This window comes from Erinaceus europaeus, chromosome 1 (assembly GCF_950295315.1).
Source record: "Erinaceus europaeus chromosome 1, mEriEur2.1, whole genome shotgun sequence".
Lineage (NCBI taxonomy): Eukaryota > Metazoa > Chordata > Mammalia > Eulipotyphla > Erinaceidae > Erinaceus > Erinaceus europaeus.
The window spans coordinates 130,993,070-131,011,896 of NC_080162.1; the positions used below are offsets into that span (position 1 = coordinate 130,993,070).

General features: G+C 35.5%; 1 protein-coding gene across 1 annotated transcript in view; it reads left to right on the forward strand.

Annotated features, from left to right (window-relative positions):
* Positions 1-18,827, forward strand: part of CSMD3 (CUB and Sushi multiple domains 3) — a 1,712,448-nt gene that overhangs the window by 474,250 nt on the left and 1,219,371 nt on the right. Inside the window, exon 6 of the mRNA XM_060195764.1 lies at positions 6,968-7,080. Within this exon, the coding sequence (XP_060051747.1) occupies positions 6,968-7,080 (113 nt within the window). The remainder of the gene's footprint in view (positions 1-6,967; positions 7,081-18,827) is intronic.

An 18,827-nucleotide genomic window follows, 5' to 3' on the forward strand; every position in this document is an offset into this window, starting at 1 on the left:
TCCTTGAGCTTTGCACCACATGTGCTTAACCTGCTGCACTACCGCCCGACTCCTCCATTTTTTTTTTAATAATCTTGTCTGCTTTTATTTTTAGGATAATAGCCGCCTTATAAATTGAGTTAATGAGTGTTTCCTCTTGTATTTTGCAGAAAAGAGTGAGGGTACATTGTCTGTTAATTCTTTTTATATTTAGCAATATTTCAGTTAAGCAATCTAGATATGGAGTTTTTTTTCATCAAATTTTTTGTTTGTTTCTCCTTATAGTACTTGATCCTCATGTAGTACTTGATCCTCATGTAAGTGGTCCTACCTTTCATATGTTGATTTTGTGTTCACTGTTTTTTTGTTTTTTGTTTCTTTTTTCCTTCTTTTTTTTTTTTTTTTTTTTTTTGGGTGAAAGGAAAAGACACACAGAGAGGGAGAGACTCTCCGATACTACTTACCCATAATGGGACTTTCCCCCTGTGTAGTACCATTGTCTAAGCTCTACCAGGTGAGCTATATTCTTGGACATTACTGTTCAAATTTTAATTATAGATTCAGTTTTGGAGTTGTTGTGGTACACTATTAGTATTTCCTATTTCAACTTTTTATCATTTCATAGCAGGGAAGAATTTGTATAGATAAGATCCCAACATTGATCCCTGACACCATTAAACTGAAGCAGTACCCTAGTCTCTAGCGCCTAGAATAATTAGATAAATCTTTGAAAAAAGTTTTGTTTGACTTCACACATGATTTCAGTCATTAAGCCTAAAGTATATAAATAGAATAATTTTCTTTCTTTTTTATTTAAATAGTAGCAGAGAAGTACAGAGAGACCACAGCACCAAAGCTTCTCTAAAATTAGTGTGTATGTGTGTGGGTGGGTGGGGGTTGGATTTGAATCTGGGTCACAAAAGGTAAAAAAGCACAGGGCTCAAGTGAGCTATTTTGATGATCCCAGGGATTTTTCCTTAGCTTGGGTTTAGATAAAAGTGTTCATAAGTGGCATTTTTTTAAATGAAAAAATAGTTGATAGTTTGATCATGGAAATGGTGAATAATGGGAATTCAGTCTGGTGGCAGAGGGCACATATGGATCAAGAAAGAGAGATATGTTTATATTTGTTACGTAAATATAAGACCTGGTTTCTGAGTAGCTCTACTTTATACTACAATATTTCTTAAACAAAAAGCAAGAGGGCTTGTGGTGTTGTTGCACCTGATTAAGTGCACTTTCCACTGCACAAGGACCCATGTTTGAGCCCCTGGTTCCCACCTGCAGGAGGAAAGCTTTGCAAGTGGTAAAGCAGGACTGCAGGTGTAATACGTAATTTTGTTTCCTTTTAATATTACCATACCTATTCAGTATGAATTGTATAGCATTTTCTTTATAAAGGTTATTTTACTTAAATTAAAATTAAGTTTTTTTTTTCAAAACCTTTGGTTAGAAAAATATTATGCTTTTTAGTGCATTACCTCAACATCCACTTAACATTATCTCAAATATGATCATATAAACAACACCTGCAGTCCTGCTTCACCACTTGCAAAGCTTTCCCCCTCTCTATCGCGCTCTTCCCTCCTGATTTCTGGCTATCTCTATCCGATAGATAAATAAATATAATTTAAAAATATATTAAAAAACAAAAAGCAAAATAGGATTGTTTATCTTTTAGTTTAGTCATATTTGCATATATAAGAATGCAGTCAGGAAGGTCGGGGGTAGTGCAGCTGGTTAAGTGCACATGGTGCAAAGCACAAGGACCAGCATAAGGATCCCAGTTCAAGTCCCCAGCTCCCACCTGCAGGAGGGTCGCTTCACAGGTGGTAAAGCAGGTCTGCAGGTGTCTAACTATCTCTCCCCCTCTTTGTCTTCCCTCCTCTCTTGATATTTCTCTGTCCTATCCAGCAATGACAGCAATGACAACAATAACAACAACAACAAGAGCAACAAGGGCAACAAAAATGGGAAAACAAAATGTCCTCCAAGAGTAGTAGATTTGTAGGGCAGGCACCGAGTCCCAGCAATAACCCATGAAGCAAAAAAATAAAAAATATACAGTCAGACATTTATTTATCTGTGACCAAAATAAAAGCTTACTCAGTGTGGACCGTATACCCATCAAGCACAGAGGACTCACAATTTGAATAATATAGACTATAGGTGCTTTAAGTATCAATAGTGGAATTGAATTTTGTTGCTGAAATATTTTTTTAACTTATTCTGTGTTTCAGAATAGGATAGACACATATTTCTGAGGCTCTAACACTTTATAATTTGTAGACGTGCATAATTTGATAAAACTAAATTAATGACAAGTACCCTAGAAGAATTTTAACAAAGGCTTTTGATATTTATGGAAAATAAGGGTAGCCTTTAGCTTTGACTTTTGATGAACTTTACGTAAAGGAAAGGACCATATGGGGCTTTGATGTTGGGTGGTAGAACTAGGTGATGCTTCCATGAAAACTGACATATATTTCTGGGCTCTTTAAGTTATACCACTATGACAACAGTAGTTTTTTAATATTTCTTCAATAAAAATAAATTGATCTTAAGAGAAAACCTAGAGGGGCCTGAGAGATTGCCTACCAAGTAGGTACCTGAGTTGCCATGCAGGGCTCAAGTTAGAGCCTCAGAAATATGTGGGAGATTTTATGACAATAAAGGAAGCAATAGTTCTCTCTCTCTCTCTCTCTCTCTCTCTCTCTCTCTTTCTCTCTCCCTCTCTCCTCTCTCCTCTCTCCCTCTCCTCTTCTGCTATCTGAATTAAAATGTAACTAAAGAAGTATATATTCATGACCTTTGACACCAAAAAAAAAAAAAAAAAAGAAAGAAAGAAAAAGCCTAGAATATTTGAAATCTCCACTATAGAGCCCCTACTTCCCCCAGTCCTGGAATCCTTGGATGGGGCCCACTTTTCCGATATGGACTGAATTTTACAGAAAAAAAAAAGTGAAGTGCTGGCCACCTATTCATATGTCCTTATAGTTTCTTACAGGAGCTCTGGGGGTGGGCAGTGTGTGGAAATGTACCCCTCTTATCCTATGGACTTGTCAATGTTTACATTTTATAAAAAGATAAAGAAAGAGAAATGTTATTATGTACAAACTATTGTATTGTAGTTTACTGTCGACTGTAAAACATTAATCCCTCAGGGGAGTCGGGCTGTAGCGCAGCGGGTTAAGCGCAGGTGGCGCAAAGCACAAGGACCGGCATAAGGATCCTGGTTCGAACCCCGGCTCCCCACCTGCAGGGGAGTCGCTTCACAGGCGGTGAAGCAGGTCTGCAGGTGTCTATCTTTCTCTCCTCCTCTCTGTCTTCCCCTCCTCTCTCCATTTCTCTCTGTCCTATCCAACAATGACAACAACAATAAATAACTACAACAATAAAACAACAAGGGCAACAAAAGGGAATAAATAAATAAAATAAATATTTTTAAAAAACATTAATCCCTCAATAAAGAAATTTTAAAAAAAGGAAGAAAAGAAAAGAAGCATAGAGCTTTTCTAATGCAGTGGGGAATAGGTTTAAACCTGGAAAACAGATGAAACCAACAATGCACTTTATTTCAGTGCTAAAGAAAGAAATCCAGAGATAATGAGGAAGCAAGAACTCAAAAGGATATGAGGAATCAAGGGAGAGAGAAAGAAATGAAATTTGGAGAGAGTAAGATGTGTAAGGTAGAGTGGGATTTTGCAGCCATGCAGGAGATTTTCTTTTCTTTTTAAAAATGATATATTTACTAATGAATGGAGTCGATGGAGTGACAACCAGTGCATTATTATGGCATATACAATGTTGGGGAGCAAATTTGGGACTTCAAACTTAAGTATCTGACACTTTACCCACTGCACTATTTCCCAGGCAATAACAATAAATGTATATGGAAACCCTGAGGCACAGATAGAGAGCACGGTCAGTATCGGTTGACCAATACACCAATCAATAAGAATCCCATTACCCACATACCAAAAAAGGAATAATTTACTGTTTGGTTGTGCCTGCAGGTACTAAAGGTGAGGAAAGACAAATCTTCACATCGGAACAATTTTTGAGAAATGGAAAGCTAGCGAAATAGATATTAAAAGTGAAAACTTCTCTTGAAAATTATAACATGTGTATGTTAGAATGAATATATATATATATATATGCATATATGGTAGAGATAAATCCATGGCAGAAAATATCAGACAACAGATTTATAAGCCAAAAACTTAAAGGCTCAGAATAGATTTAGGAGTCTTTCTTTTTTTTTTTTTTCTAATTAACATGAAAGGAGTATTTCAAAATTCATGAAAATCTGAGATTCTCTTAGGATTTTTACACTTAACTGAATAAAACAAAAAAAAATTGTGAAGATTGTTATGATATCTAAGAAACTCTCTACAATAGTCACAGCGCATTTTATTTTTAAGTATCACATGATTTATATTTACCTCTGCAAATTATATAAATTAATGTATTTTTGCAAAGATGACTGTTTTGTGTGGACATTTTTATTATTGTTTCAGTTCCATTGATTATAATTGGTCTGCTCATGTTTTCTAATTCTTCTTGATTCAACTGCAGAAAGTTGCATGGTTTTAAGAATTAAGAAAAAAAAAAGATAGATAAGAACCTAGTAAGCAGAATTGTAAGTGATAAAGGAAAAAAATTACAATGAATAATTAAAAAGCCCAAAGGCTCAGGAGCATTTCTATGAGCAATAATACATCACTGTGTTTTTTTAGTATGTCTGCGTTGAATATACAATGAAATTTGAAGTTATGAATTGATTATGCCCATTCAAATTATTAATTAAAAGATAAAACTTGAATTTTCTAGAATATGAATATCTCTAGTGGGTTACATATTTTTATTTCTAATTACTATAATGTTCTTTGATTTTACTCTCTTAAAACCCAAAGTCAGTATCTTTTTTTTTTGCCTTTATGGTTATCATTGGGGCTTGGTGCCTACACTACAAATCCACTGCTGTGGCCATTTTTTTTTCTTTTTGCATAGACCAGAAATTGAGAGAGGAGGGGAAGATAGAGATGGAGAGAGAAAGACACCTGCAGACCTGCTTCACCGATTGTGAAGTGACCCTGTACAGGTGAGGAGCCAGGTGCTTGAACCAGGATCCTCACACAGGTTCTTATGCATTGTACTATGTGTGCTGAACCCATTGTGCCACCACCAGCACTGCTCCCTCCAAATTTAGCAATTTAAGCATATAAATCATGAGCATGACAGCTTTAAGTAGAAAATATGAAATGCTAGTTCTTGTTGAAGAAATGTTGTTTTACAAGATTTTTTTTTTTTTTGTCATAGAATAGTTATACATAACCCCAGTACAGGTGTCAGTACTCCTCACCCAGCACCATTTGCCATCTCCCTCCATCATAGAGCACTGGCTGTCATGCTACTGTTCTGTTTTTGGTATGTCATTTGAAACCATCTGAAACTGACTCATTAGTTTGTTAAATTATTCTTTCTCATTTTGTGAGACCATGGATCTTCCGATTCTGATTTATTAACTGCATTTCCAGTCCTTGCATCAGTGTCACATAATAAGTTCTGAAGAAAGGAGTCTTAGTATATTTGCTGCTGAGGGATTATATTTATTGGATTTGTACTAAAATTAATCCAAATACATTTGTTTTCAAATAACCTTAGAAATTTGCTATTGGCAATATAATAAGAACTATCTCCTTTAATATTTAAGAAGTTAGTTGCATGAATTGCTAAGTCTATTACAATATTGCTTAAGCACATTTTCCAGCTTTTCATTTCTTAGATTTCCTTGTTAACTAGCAACCCATGTGAAATATTGTACTGAATCATTTGTGGTGACTTACTGGTTTGTTACAGAAGCTGTCCAAATACAATGTTGAATAATGTGATTTTAAAAATTGTGATTAAATGGGTAACCATATATGGGGAGTCTGCGTGATTTCATTAGAACCAAAGAAGATAAAGTTCTTCTCCAGTGGCAAAGAGTTGCCGTAACACCTTTAATTTGTGATACACTCAACTTACTCTATTTTGTGAACTGAGTGAACTATGAAAACTGTGAACAACACCTCTAATTAAATGACTATTACTTGATTCACGTCAAAGACACCATGTGTTTTGCTACTGCAGTTTTAACATCTAATATGTGTCTTCACACCGAATTTAGGTATGAGGACTTTTCTTTTTAACTGAATGAAATGATAAAAGCTGCTTCACTAGAAATATTCAAAAATTATAGATCAAGAAATTTTCTTCTTTATTTAACCCTGACCGATGTGGGTTGGCAAAACATTTTAAGACCCTGATATAAAGGGATTATGAAATGGTACCTTTGTGATTAGCTATATTGAGACAATATACATGGAGATAATATATATGTCAACAGGATAACATTTTTCTTTTTGTTTCAAATTTGGAGGAAATCTTCAAATAGTTTTAGATGCACATATCAATCTAATAGAATTTCAAATATGTTGTATAATAATAGTATTAAATCTAAGCATGAAATTTTAAGATTTTTAAAAGTTATAATAGTGCTTTTTTGAAAGAAAAAATGGAATTTGTTATTGAAATTTGAAATATTAAAATATATTTTGGGGAAGTGTGTAAAATGCTTGGAATTACTTTTCTTTGGGAAAAAAAAGTTAACCAGTTCATCCACCAAGAATAGGAGTATCATTATTAACTCAACACCCATCTATGAAATTAATGCAATAAATTTTGGTGTGTCAAATATTATCTGGACTTTACAGTTGAGTTTACTCCTACAGACAACTTGCTCTGAATGACACAGTTTGGAACTGTACTCTATTTTAACTGTTTTTTGTCAGTATAAAATTACTGCTTTGCATGTGCTCCAAAACTAATAGTGTGAAGTCATGAATTTTGTGTACAGATAACCCTTTATTTGGATCCCATTCGGTAAAATCATTTCTGCTGAAAAGCTTTTAAAAGGTATTTGTTATTGTCTTCCATAATTCAGGTTGTCTGGAATGAATATACCACCACCAATTATCAGCAACAAAAACTGGCTCAGACTGCATTTTGTCACAGACAGCAACCACCGCTATCGTGGGTTCAGTGCCCCATATCAAGGTATATTTCATGACTACCTCTGTCTCTTTTGATATGTTAATTTTTCTACATAACTATATTTTTGATAGGAAAATAATATAGCATATGTAAATACTAATGTTAGTAAACAAAAAGAGCATGTTGTTGCTTTAGTAATACTGGGATCACACATAAATTACAGCTTAAAAGTAGATCTTTATGATACAATAAAAATACTATGGCCTATAAGAGGTAATATGTAACAGATATACTACTTTAATAAGTTTCTTCAGAGATTGTATATGCTACCTGAAAATGTACCAATAAGTACTGGGGAAAGTTTGCAGTTGTAAATAGACTTTTAAACAACTGCAATCCATTTTAATATACAATGTCTTGCAATTGCTGATCTAATTAACCTTGATAGGATTACTATCTACCATTTTATTGATAGGCATCCTTTTAAATATATGGGATACAATATGTGATTGACTTGAAAAAAATCTCATTATTTAAAACAAGATTAATATAAAGATAGAGTATTTATAAAACTGTAGTTTCTACAAATAAAATAAATAGGTTTAGTTTATTTTCTCCTCAGACTTCTTATATAAGTAATTCATTTCACTCTCAGTAGATCAGCTACTTTTCAGGCAATAGAGAACATTGCCATACTTACATCTTTTTCATTTATCTCTTTTTCTAATACTCTCCTTTTAGTAGTCTACTGTCTTAAGCAGTTTGCACATTTAAAGCTTTTTAGGCAGCTTATAGTTAATACTAATAATGATACTGCACCATAAAATCTGTAATATAGTCAAATAGACATCTAAAATTTAAAATTTTTATGTAGGCAGTTTGGATGGAAACAAATGCACATGTACTTTTAATGCAATATTTTCTTAACACTTAGTAGAATATATTTCTCATTATAAGGTATATTTTAAAGTTGAAATGAAATAATTAGGGAAATATATAAATTTTAATAAAGTAGCTATTCTGGCCATGCTATCTTACATTTTGAGTTTCAATTTTAATTTCTAAAAAATTTATGCATTTTGCTATCAAAGATTTTTTCTTTTGTTATTGAAAAACAGAATGTTTTGGTGTCTCTTTTATCTTTGGGTTGTTCCATAGCCTTGTGGAATTTTATAACCACTTTTTTTTGTTATCTTTATTTATTGGATAGAGACAGCCAGAAATCAAGAGGCTGATAGAGAATGAGAGAGATAGAGAGACACCTGCAGCACTACTTCACCACTTGCAAAGCTTTCCGCCTGCAGGTGGGGACCAGGGGCTCGAATCTGGGTCCTTGCACATTGTAACATGTGTGCTCAACCAGGTGCACCACCACAGACCCCTACAACCACGTGTTTACTTTTTTCTCTGGTCTGTGATTGTTCTCTGCGTTTAAGGCATGGTGGAAATTAAACATAAATGATATATGAATCATTTGATGTGATTTCCTCTAGTTTTCTGAGTCTTTGAGTTAGGTAATCTCTACTCTAGCACTTACTTTATATTTAATTATACTCCTTAGAAAAAGAGGGTCCATTTCCAGTTACCACAGTAAAATGGCAACTCTTGATTTATGTAATAAGCTTCATGGAGCTGACATCTTTAGATAAGGTTGTTTTACATAAAAAGACAGTGCAGAGTGGTTGGTAGAGTTGTAAATTTCATTCACATACTTAATCTCCTACTTGCTGAAGTTAAGTTGTTAAAATACCTTTCAAAACTCAGTTTGACTTTATAGCAGTTCCTATGAGAATTCAGCAGTGAAAAACAGTATACTTTGGAGTTTTCTGTAAAGAAGGTAAAAACAAATTCTTGATTTACGAGTTGTTTTTATAATCAAGGGAACTGGTACACTCAAAAAAATTTTTTTGGCCTCTGTAACCATGTAGTGTCCTTTAAAAATGTTTTTAATATGACTTGCATTTTCTACTTAAGGTATCTCCAAATAATGTTTTAACTAAGACATGAGTTTATCTGTCAGTGCAATACCTAAAACTATAAATAAATATTAATTAAAAATATGTTAAATAAGTAAAACATACCTTTCTTATTCAGTGAAGTGCACACTCTGATTGTTTTGGGATTCCTCTTTATTGCAGTGGTATCTAAATCAAAACCAAATCCAAGTTAACCTTTTCTGTATATGCTATATCAGTGTTATAACTAAGTTACCATATAGCACAATTTCAACTCATATACTCATTGAGTACTTGGGAATTGTTACTGACTTATTTCTTAGTTTGAATTTATGTTTCAATGATGCTAGTAGTTTTCAAAAACACATTATTTACCTCATCATATTTCTAATTTAAACTTTGTTTAACATAAAACTTAACTGAAATTTTCAAAGGGTTTCAGTGTTTCATGAGCTATTTATTTAGACTTTATCCCATAATTACTTGCATCAGCCAAGAATGGTCACCCCAATAGGACTTCATGTAAGATGTAGACTTACTTTTTTATTTGTTTATATTATCATAATTTGAGATGTTAAGTGGATATTGAGGTAATGCACTAAAAAGCATAATATTTTTCTAACCAAAGGTTTTGAAAAGAGACTTAATTTTAAGTAAAATGATGTTTATAAAGAAAATGCAATATAATTCATACTGAATAGGTATGGTGATATTAAAAATAAACAAAATTACGTATTTACTCCCTTGAGATACTTATACTGCAACTATTTTCCTTTCTAATTTTTTTAATCATTGAGTGTTCACTGTTTCAGCCTGATATTTAGTAGAGAAAGTGACAGAGAGAGAGAGAGAGAGAGAGGGAGGGGGAGGGGGAGGGGGAGAGGGGGAGAGGGAAAGTGGAGAGAGAGAGGGAGGGGGAGGGGGAGAGGGAGAGGGAGAGAGGGGGAGGGGGAGAGGGAGAGGGAGAAAGAGGGGGAGGGGGAGAGGGAGACAGAGAGAGGGAGGGGGAGGGGAGAAAGGGGAGGGGGGAGAGAGAGAGAGAGAGGGAGAGAGAGAGAGAGAGAGAGAGAGGGAGAGAGAGAGAAAGGGAGAAGGAATATAGCATAGCACCTATGCTACCTGCAGTTCAGTGAGCCCTCAAGAGCTAAAATTGCTGGTCTGAACATTTTCCCTTCACATTTTTTTCTCTTGAGTTACCCTGTGGTTTAAACTTTGTCACACTGGGTTCTTTCTGTGTTAACTTTTAACTCTACTCTAAAGAAACCCATTACAACAGCATTTCATTTTATCTATCTTTGTTTTTCAGTATTATTCCTACATTCAAGTTCCAGTGAATACCATTTACCAATAATTTGAATATGTCATTTTATACCCATATTTGAGCTGTCATGTTTGAAATGCCTCTTATTTATTTGTTGCAAATTTCATTTACTATCATTTAACCTAAATGTTCCCCATTAATACTTCACAATGTTTTCCTAATTCCAAAACTGAAGATATTTTCAGGTGTCAGTTTTTTTTTTCAGATTGAGACATCAGCACTTAATGATTATGAAATATTTATTTTATAAAGATTTTGTTTATTAATGAGAAAGTAGGAGGAGAAAGAACCAGATATCACTCCAATATATGTGCAGCCAGGGATTGAACTCAGGACCTCACACTTGAGAGTCCAATGCTTTATCCACTGTGCCACTTCCTGGACCAGGATCACTAAATATTTCTAACTAGAGAATTCAATTCCTCAAGCATGAATTATTACCATTTTAAATTTTCCTAACATTAAACATTACCTTTATTGTCTAGTTGTTTGGATATTGATTTTTTCTTTAAAATTTATTAGTGATTTAATAATGGTTTGCATGTTCATAACATTATAGGGGTAGAGTTCCACACTGTGCCCAAGACTATAGTATCTTGCCTGGCTCCAGTCCATCCTGGAGGCCTCCTTCTCATCCTCAAGCAGAACCACCATAGTTTTTACGAAATCTTGGCAATAGTTTGACATTTTTTGAAAGCAAGTTCATGTGCTTCATTCTTTATATTGCACATTTGAGCAGGACCATCCAGTAACTGCCTTTCAGTTAAATGCAGTTCATTAGGAAACATACATAAACTATAACAACAAGAGTCCTTGCACACTAATACCAAATTAAACAACCTCAAGATATTATATATGATAGGCAGAGTTAGAAAACCAATAAATGATGTAAACGAGATTAAAAAATACTAGAGAGAAAAATGCATATAACTTTCGCATATAACTTTCTTACACATAAAAATATTATACATATATTTGATATATAAATATCCATAAATACTTCTAAAGCAGACTTTCTTCAACAGTTTATGTCTCACTATGCTTCACTTAAACATCCTCTGTTCATTTCTTCCTTCCTCTTCATGTTTTGTTGTCCAGGGACAACACTGGAGTGACTTAAATAGGTAGAAAGAGTTATACAGATATTCAGTACAAAAGCACTGAATGAAGCTTCCACCGTTGTGGTCAGGGACAGACGGCCATGTAGATATCTTCCCATTTGAGCTAACTTACTAGCACTCCACTCTATTTTTAATATGCAGTGATGTTTTAGCTATGGATATTCATACAATGATTAGGAAAATCTAGAAATTTTAGTGTGTATAACCAATACTAAATTTAGAGATTAAGTAAATTGAGTATGAATCTTAAATTATAGTTTGTTTTCTAAATCCTTGTTGATCTTTCTTTGATTTTGCATGTTCCTTATATCATTGTGTTTATGTATTTTTTCCTAGGCAAGTTAATATTTTTTGTTATTTTCAATTTAACAAAGATATATCAATTGTAATAATGTCGTCAAAGAAATTACTCATTTTTGGTTGCAGTATATATTTAATAAACAGAACTTGCAAATTGTACTGACAATACATAGCCATAAACTTTTACATTTTAGTTGCATACTATTTAAGTAAGCATAAGTCTTGCATTATTTTTATTTGGAAGTTTTGTGATATAAATTCATACACACAGTTACTAGATGTACAGTTTAGCAATTTAAGGAAAGATAAAGATCTGTCATCAGAATGTGAATGTTGACTTTGGCATTACTGATTGCTGTCTAAGTTGCTATAGAAAGCACGGGCTTTCTTTATCATTGAGAGACAAGGTAGCCAGAAACATTTTGAGAACTGAAATATTTTTCTTTAGTTTTTTTATATTTATTTACTTCCCTTTGTTGTCCTTGTTGTTTTATTGTTGTAGTTATTATTGATGTCATTGTTATTGTTGGATAGGACAGAGAGAAATGGAGGGAGGAGGGGAAGACAGAGAGGGGGAGAGAAAGATAGACGCCTGCAGACCTGCTTCACTGCCTGTGTAGCGACTCCCCTGCAGGTGGGGAGCTGAGGGCTCGAACCGGGATCCTTACGCCGGTCCTTGCACTTTGCACCATCTGCATTTAACCCTCTGTGCTACCGCCCGACTCCAGAGAACTGAACTATTTTAACATTTATCAAAATGAAATAAGACATATACTTAATTAAGAAATTTCAGTGGAGAGGACTGTATAATGTGGATTAGCAGTACACACTAATAAAACATGAGGTAGAAGTAAATTGTGATCAAACATAAAATTTGATTCTGTAAGTCACAATCCAAAAGGAAAAACCATGCATTTTGTTTCTTAATATCCTAACTTGCAATGCCCACATTTGACCAAGGAAAATACAATTTTACTTAGAGCCTAACTTTATTAAAATGCCATGTGGGAGGACCTGAGTTTTAGTCCCAGAAGCCCCCAGCATTGGTGCCAGTGATTATGGTTGTAGTGGGGGTGATGGTGATGTTGGTGGAGAAGTGCTGCAGGTCTCTCCCCCCCCCCACATCTCTCTTTCTCTCTCTCTCTCCCACTCATGCCTCCAAGGTTTTTACTGGGCCTCAGTGCAAGCACTAAGAATCCACTTCTCCTGGCAGCCACCTTCTTCCATTTTTATTGGGTAAGAGAGAGAGAAATTGAGAGGGGAGTTGGAGACAAAGAGGGAGAGAGAAAAACACCTGCAGACCTGCTTAGCTGCTTATGAACAGTCCCCCTAAAAGTTGGGATCCTGGGATTCAGACCCATATCCTCTTAAGGGTTCTTGCACTAAGTACTACATGTGTTTAACTGGGGATGCCACCACCTGTCATCCTGTCACCCACCCCACCCCCATTGTTTTCCTCTTTTCTCTCTCCGTCTCACCCTCCATCAATAGGAAAAAAAAGTTAAATGATTTTTAAAAATAAATCTGAGGGCCTGGATGGTGGCACATCTGGTTAAACTCATGTGTTACAATGGGTGAGGACCCAGTTTCAAACTTCTTTTTTTAATCTTTATTTATTGATTGATTTTCCTTTATTGGGGAAATAATGTTTTATAGTCAACGGTAAATACAATAGTTTGTACATGCATAACATTTCTCAGTTTTTCACATAACAATATAACCCCCACTAGGTCCTATGTCATTCTTTTCCAGAACCTGTACTCCTCTCCCCTGCGCCTCCTCGCCACACACAGTCTTTAACTTTGGTGCAATACACTAACTCCAGTTCAGATTCTGCTTAGTGTTTTCTCTTCTGGGCTTGTTTTCAACTTCTGCCTGTGAGTGGTATCATCCCATAAGCATCCTTCTGCTTCTAACTTATTTCATTTAACATGATTTATTTTTTTCTGTATTTTTAAAAAATTTTTCTTTATTGGGGAATGAATGTTTTACATTCAACAGTAAATACAATAATTTGTACATGCATAATATCCGTGTAATAATGCAACTCCCCACCAGGTCCTCTGTCATCCTTTTTGGACCTGTATTCTCCCCCCCCCACACACACACATACACACGTACACACACTCCAGAGTCTTTTACTTTGGTGCAATATGCCAATTCCAGTTCAAGTTCTACTTGTGTTTTCTCTTTATGCCAGTCCTTGCGTTTCACTCCATGTGTACTTAACCTGCTGTGCCACCACCCAGCTCCCTATGTGTTTTCTCTTCTGATTTTGTTTTTCAACTTCTGCCTGAGAATGAGATCATCCCATATTCATCCTTCTGTTTCTAGCTTATTTCACTTAACATGAACTTTTCAAGGTCCAACCAAGATCGTTTGAAAATGGTGAATTCACCATTTTTTATAGCTGAGTAGTATTCCATTGTGTATATATACCTCAACTTGCTCAGCCACTCATCTGTTGTTGGACAGCTGGATTGCTTCCAGGTTTTGGCTATTACAAATTTTGCTGTTAAGAACATATGTGTACACAGATCTTTTTGGATGGGTGTGTTGGGTTCCTTAGAATATATCCCCAGGAGAGGAACTGCAAGATCATAGGGTAGGTCGATTTCTAGCCTTCTGAGAGTTTTCCAGACTGTTCTCTACAGAGGTGGACCAATTGACATTTCCACTAGCAGTGCAGGGGGGTTCCTTTGACCCCACAACCTCTCCAGCATTTTCTGCTGCAACCTTTTGTAATGTATGGCATTCTCACAGGAGTGAAGTGGTATCTCAATGTTGTCTTTATTTGCATTTACCTGACAATAAAAGACTTGGAGCATGTTTTCATGTGTTTCTCGGCCTTTTGGATCTCTTCTGTGGTGAATAGTCTGTCCATGCCTCTCCCCATTTTTAGATGGGGTTACTTGTTTCCTTTTTTTTTTTTAAACTTTATTTATTTTCCCTTTTGTTGTCTTTTTGTTGTAGTTATTGTTGTTATTGATGTCGTCGTGGTTGGATAGGACAGAGAGAAATGGAGAGAGGAAGGGAAGACAGAGATGGGGAGAGAAAGATAGACACCTGCAGACCTGCTTCACCGCCTATGAAGGGACGCCCCTGCAGGTGGGGAGCCAAGGGCTTGAACCGGGATCCTTATGCCAGTCCTTGCGCTTTGCACCATGTGAGCTTAACTGGTTGCGCTACTGCCCGACTCCCCAGGAATTACTTGTTTTCTTGTTGTTGAGTTTGGCAAGATCTTTATATATATATATTGATTATTAGACTCTTGTCTGATGTATGGAATGTAAAGATATTCTCTGATTCTGTGAAGGGTTTCTTGGTTTGTGTAGTGGTTTCTTTTGCTGTGCAGAAGCTTTTTAATTTGATATAGTCCCATAGGTTTATGCTTGCCTTAGTCTTCTTTGTAACTGGATTTGTTTCATTGAAGATGTCTTTAAAATTTATGTGGAAAAATAGTTCTGCCAATATTTTCCTCTGAGTATCTAATAGTTCTGGTCTAACATCCAAGTCCTTGGTCCACTTGGAATTTATTTTTGTATTTGGTGAAATACAGTGGTTCAGTTTCATTCTTCTCCATGTTTCAACCCATTTTTTCTAACACCATTTGTTGAAGAGACTCTGATTTCTACACTTAATAGTCTGGGCAACTTTGTCAAAGAAGATGTCCATAGGTGTGGGGGCTTACTTCCAGGCTTTCAATTCTATTCCACTGGTCAGTGTGTCTATTCACATTCCAGTACCAAGCAGTTTTGATAACAACGGCCCTGTAATACAATCTGAGTTCTGGGAGTGTGATGCTTCCAGTTCTGTTCTTTCTTCTCAAGATTGTTTTAGGAAATTCTAGGTATTTTCTGGTTCCAGATAAACATTTGTAGCATTTATTCTATTCTCATAAAAATAATGTGGTTGTGATTTTGATGGCGATAGCATTACATGTGTATATGGCTCTGGGTAGTATATTTATTTTGATGATGTTAATTCTTCCAACTCATGAACATGAAATATAAAAGTCTTTCACTTCTGGGGTTTGGGCAGTAGTACAGCGGGTTAAGCTCATGTGGCTCAAAGCGCAAGGACAGGCGTAAGGACCCCAATTTGAGCCCCTAGCTCCCCATATGCAGGGGAGTCGTTTCACAGGTGGTGAAGCAGATCTGCAGGTGTCTATCTTTCTCTCCCCCTCTCTGTTTTCCCCTCCTATTTCCATTTCTCTCTGTTCTATCCAACAAAGAATGACATCAACAATAATAACCATGACAAGACTATAATAACAAGGGCAACAAAAGGGGGAAAAATGGCCTCCAGGAGTTGTGGATTCATGGTGCAGGCACTGAGCCCCAGAAATAACCCTGGAAGAAAAAAAAAATGTCTTTCACTTCTTTGGTTAGGTTTATTCCTAGATAATGTTATTGTTTTTGTTGCTATAGTATAAGGTTTTAATATCTGGATTTCAACTTTTTCTAACTAAGTGTTTGCATAGAGGAATGCCACTGACGTTTGAATGTTAATTTTGTAGCCTGACACCTTACTGTATTGTCTGATGATTTCCAAAAGCTTATTGCTGGATTCCTTAGGTTTTTCAATGTATACTATCATATCATCTGCAAATAGGAAGAGTATGACTTCTTCTCTTCCAATCTGTGTCCCTTTAATTCCTTGCTCCTGCCTGATTGCTAATGGTAAGAACTTCCAACACTATGTTGAATAGTAATGGTGATAGTGGGCAGCCCTGTCTATTACCTGATCTGAGTGGAAATGCTTCCAGTTTTTCACCATTGAGTATGATGTTGGCTGTAGGTTTGCTATATATAGACGCCTCTATCTTGAGGAATTTCCCATCTATTTTTTTGTACTGTTTTGATCATAAAGGGATGTTGTATTTTGTCAAAGGCTTTCTCTGCATCTATTGATATGACCATGTGGTTTTTGGTCTTGCTTTTGTTGATGTGGTGGATCATCATGTTGATTGATTTACTTATATTAAACCAATCTTGCATCCCTGGGATAAAGCCCACTTGGTCATGATGAACAATCTTTTTAATATACTTCTGTATATGGTTGGAAAGAATTTTGCTCAATATTTTCGCATCTATGTTCGTCAGAGATATTGGTCTGTAGATTTCTTTTTTGGTTGTGCCCCTGTCTGCTTTTGGTATCAGAGAAATGTTGACTTCATAGAAGCTGGAAGGGAGTATTCAAATGTCTTCAATCTTCTGGAAGACTTTTAAAAGTAGAGGTATTAGTTCTTCTTTGAAGGTTTTGTAGAATTCATTTGTAAAACCATCTGGTCCAGGACTTTTATTTTTGGGGAAATTTTTGATAACTATTTCAATTTCATTAGCTGTGATGGGCCTGTTCATGTTATCCACTCCTCTTTACTTAGTTTTGGAAGTTGGTAGGTATCTAGGAAATCATCCATTTCTTCCAGGTTCTCTAGCTTGGTGGCATATAGTTGTTCATAGAAGCCTCGCATGATAAGTTGAATTTCTGTGGTGTCTGTTGTGATATCTCGTCTTTCATTTAGTATCCGATTTATTTGGGTCTTCTCCCTTTTTTGTTTTGTGAGTCTGGCTAAAGGTTTGTCGATTTTGTTCACTCTTTCGAAGAACCAACATTTACTTTCACTGATCTTTTGTATAGTTTTCTTATTTTCAATGTTATTTATTTCTGCCCTAACTTTAGTGATTTCTGTCCTCCTGGTTGCTTTAGGGTTCCTTTGTTCTTCTTCTTCTTCTAGGTCTTCAAGATGTGCAGTCAGGCTGTTTATTTGTGCTTTTCCTTGTTTCCTAATGTGTGCTTGTATGGCTATGAACTTCCCTCTCAGTGTTGCCTTAGCTGTGTCCCAAATATTTTGATAGCTTGTGTCTCCATTTTCATAGAACTCTTGAAACATTTTGAGTTCTCCCTTTATTTCCTTTTGGCCCAGTAGTTGTTAAATAGTGTACTGTTGAGTTTACACATTTTGGGACTACTACTAGTCTTTTGTTGATTGTTAAATGTTAGTTTTATTCCACTGTGGTCTGAGAAGTTGCTTGGGATGATTTCTATGCTTTTGAATTTGCTGATGCTGTCTTTGTGGCCTAACATATCGTCTATCCTTGAGAATGACCCATGTGGACTTGAGTAGAATGTGTATTCCAGTATCTTGGGATGAATGACTCCGAAAATGTCCAATAGTTCTATATTTTATCTATCTCCTCATTTAGTTCCCTCATGTCTTTATTGATTTTCTGCCTGGATGATCTGTCAAGTTGAGAGAGTGGGGTGTTGAAGTCCCATACTATGACTATGTTGTTGTTAATATATTGCTGTAGCTCTTTCAGTAGACGTTTGATGTATTTAAATTGCTTCTCATTGGGTACATAGATGTTAATAATTGTTAAGTCCTCTTGATTGCTTGATCCTCTGAGCATTAAGTAGTGTACATTCCTAACTTTTTAATTTTTTTTTTATTTGAATGTCTATCGTGTCATATATGAGAATAGCTATTTCTGCCCTTTTTTGTGGGCCATTAACGTGATTTCTTCAGGCTCCATCCAATACAGGCTGAAAACTAAACATTTTTAATAGCTGAGTAGTATTCCATTGTATTCCATTGTGTATATATATATATATCACACTTGCTCAGCCCCTCATCTGTTTTTCTATACCTGGATTGCTTCTAAGTTTTGGCTGTTACAAACTGTGCTGCGTGGGTATATGCAAATCTTTTTGGATACGTGCGTTGGGTTCCTTAGGATATATCTGGAGGAGAGTAATTGCAGAGTCATAGGGTAGGTCTCTATTTACCCTTCTGAGAGTTCTCTAGACTGCTCTCTACAAGGGTTGGACCAATTTCCCTTTTTTTACCTACAGGAGGGGAAGTTAACCATGAGCAGTGATGCAGTGATTGAGGTTTATCTCTTTCTCTCTAATTCCTCTTTCCCTCTCAGTTTCTCTCTGTCTCTAATAAATATGTAAAATATTAAAAAAAAAACTTAAAAAATTAAAGTTGAGAGGGTTGGAAGAATAGTTTACATGAGTAGTGTGCTCCTTTTTTTATGTGCAAAACCTAGGTGCCAGCTCTACTCCCATAGTGTTGAAGGAGTCATCAGTACTCTGGCCAATTTA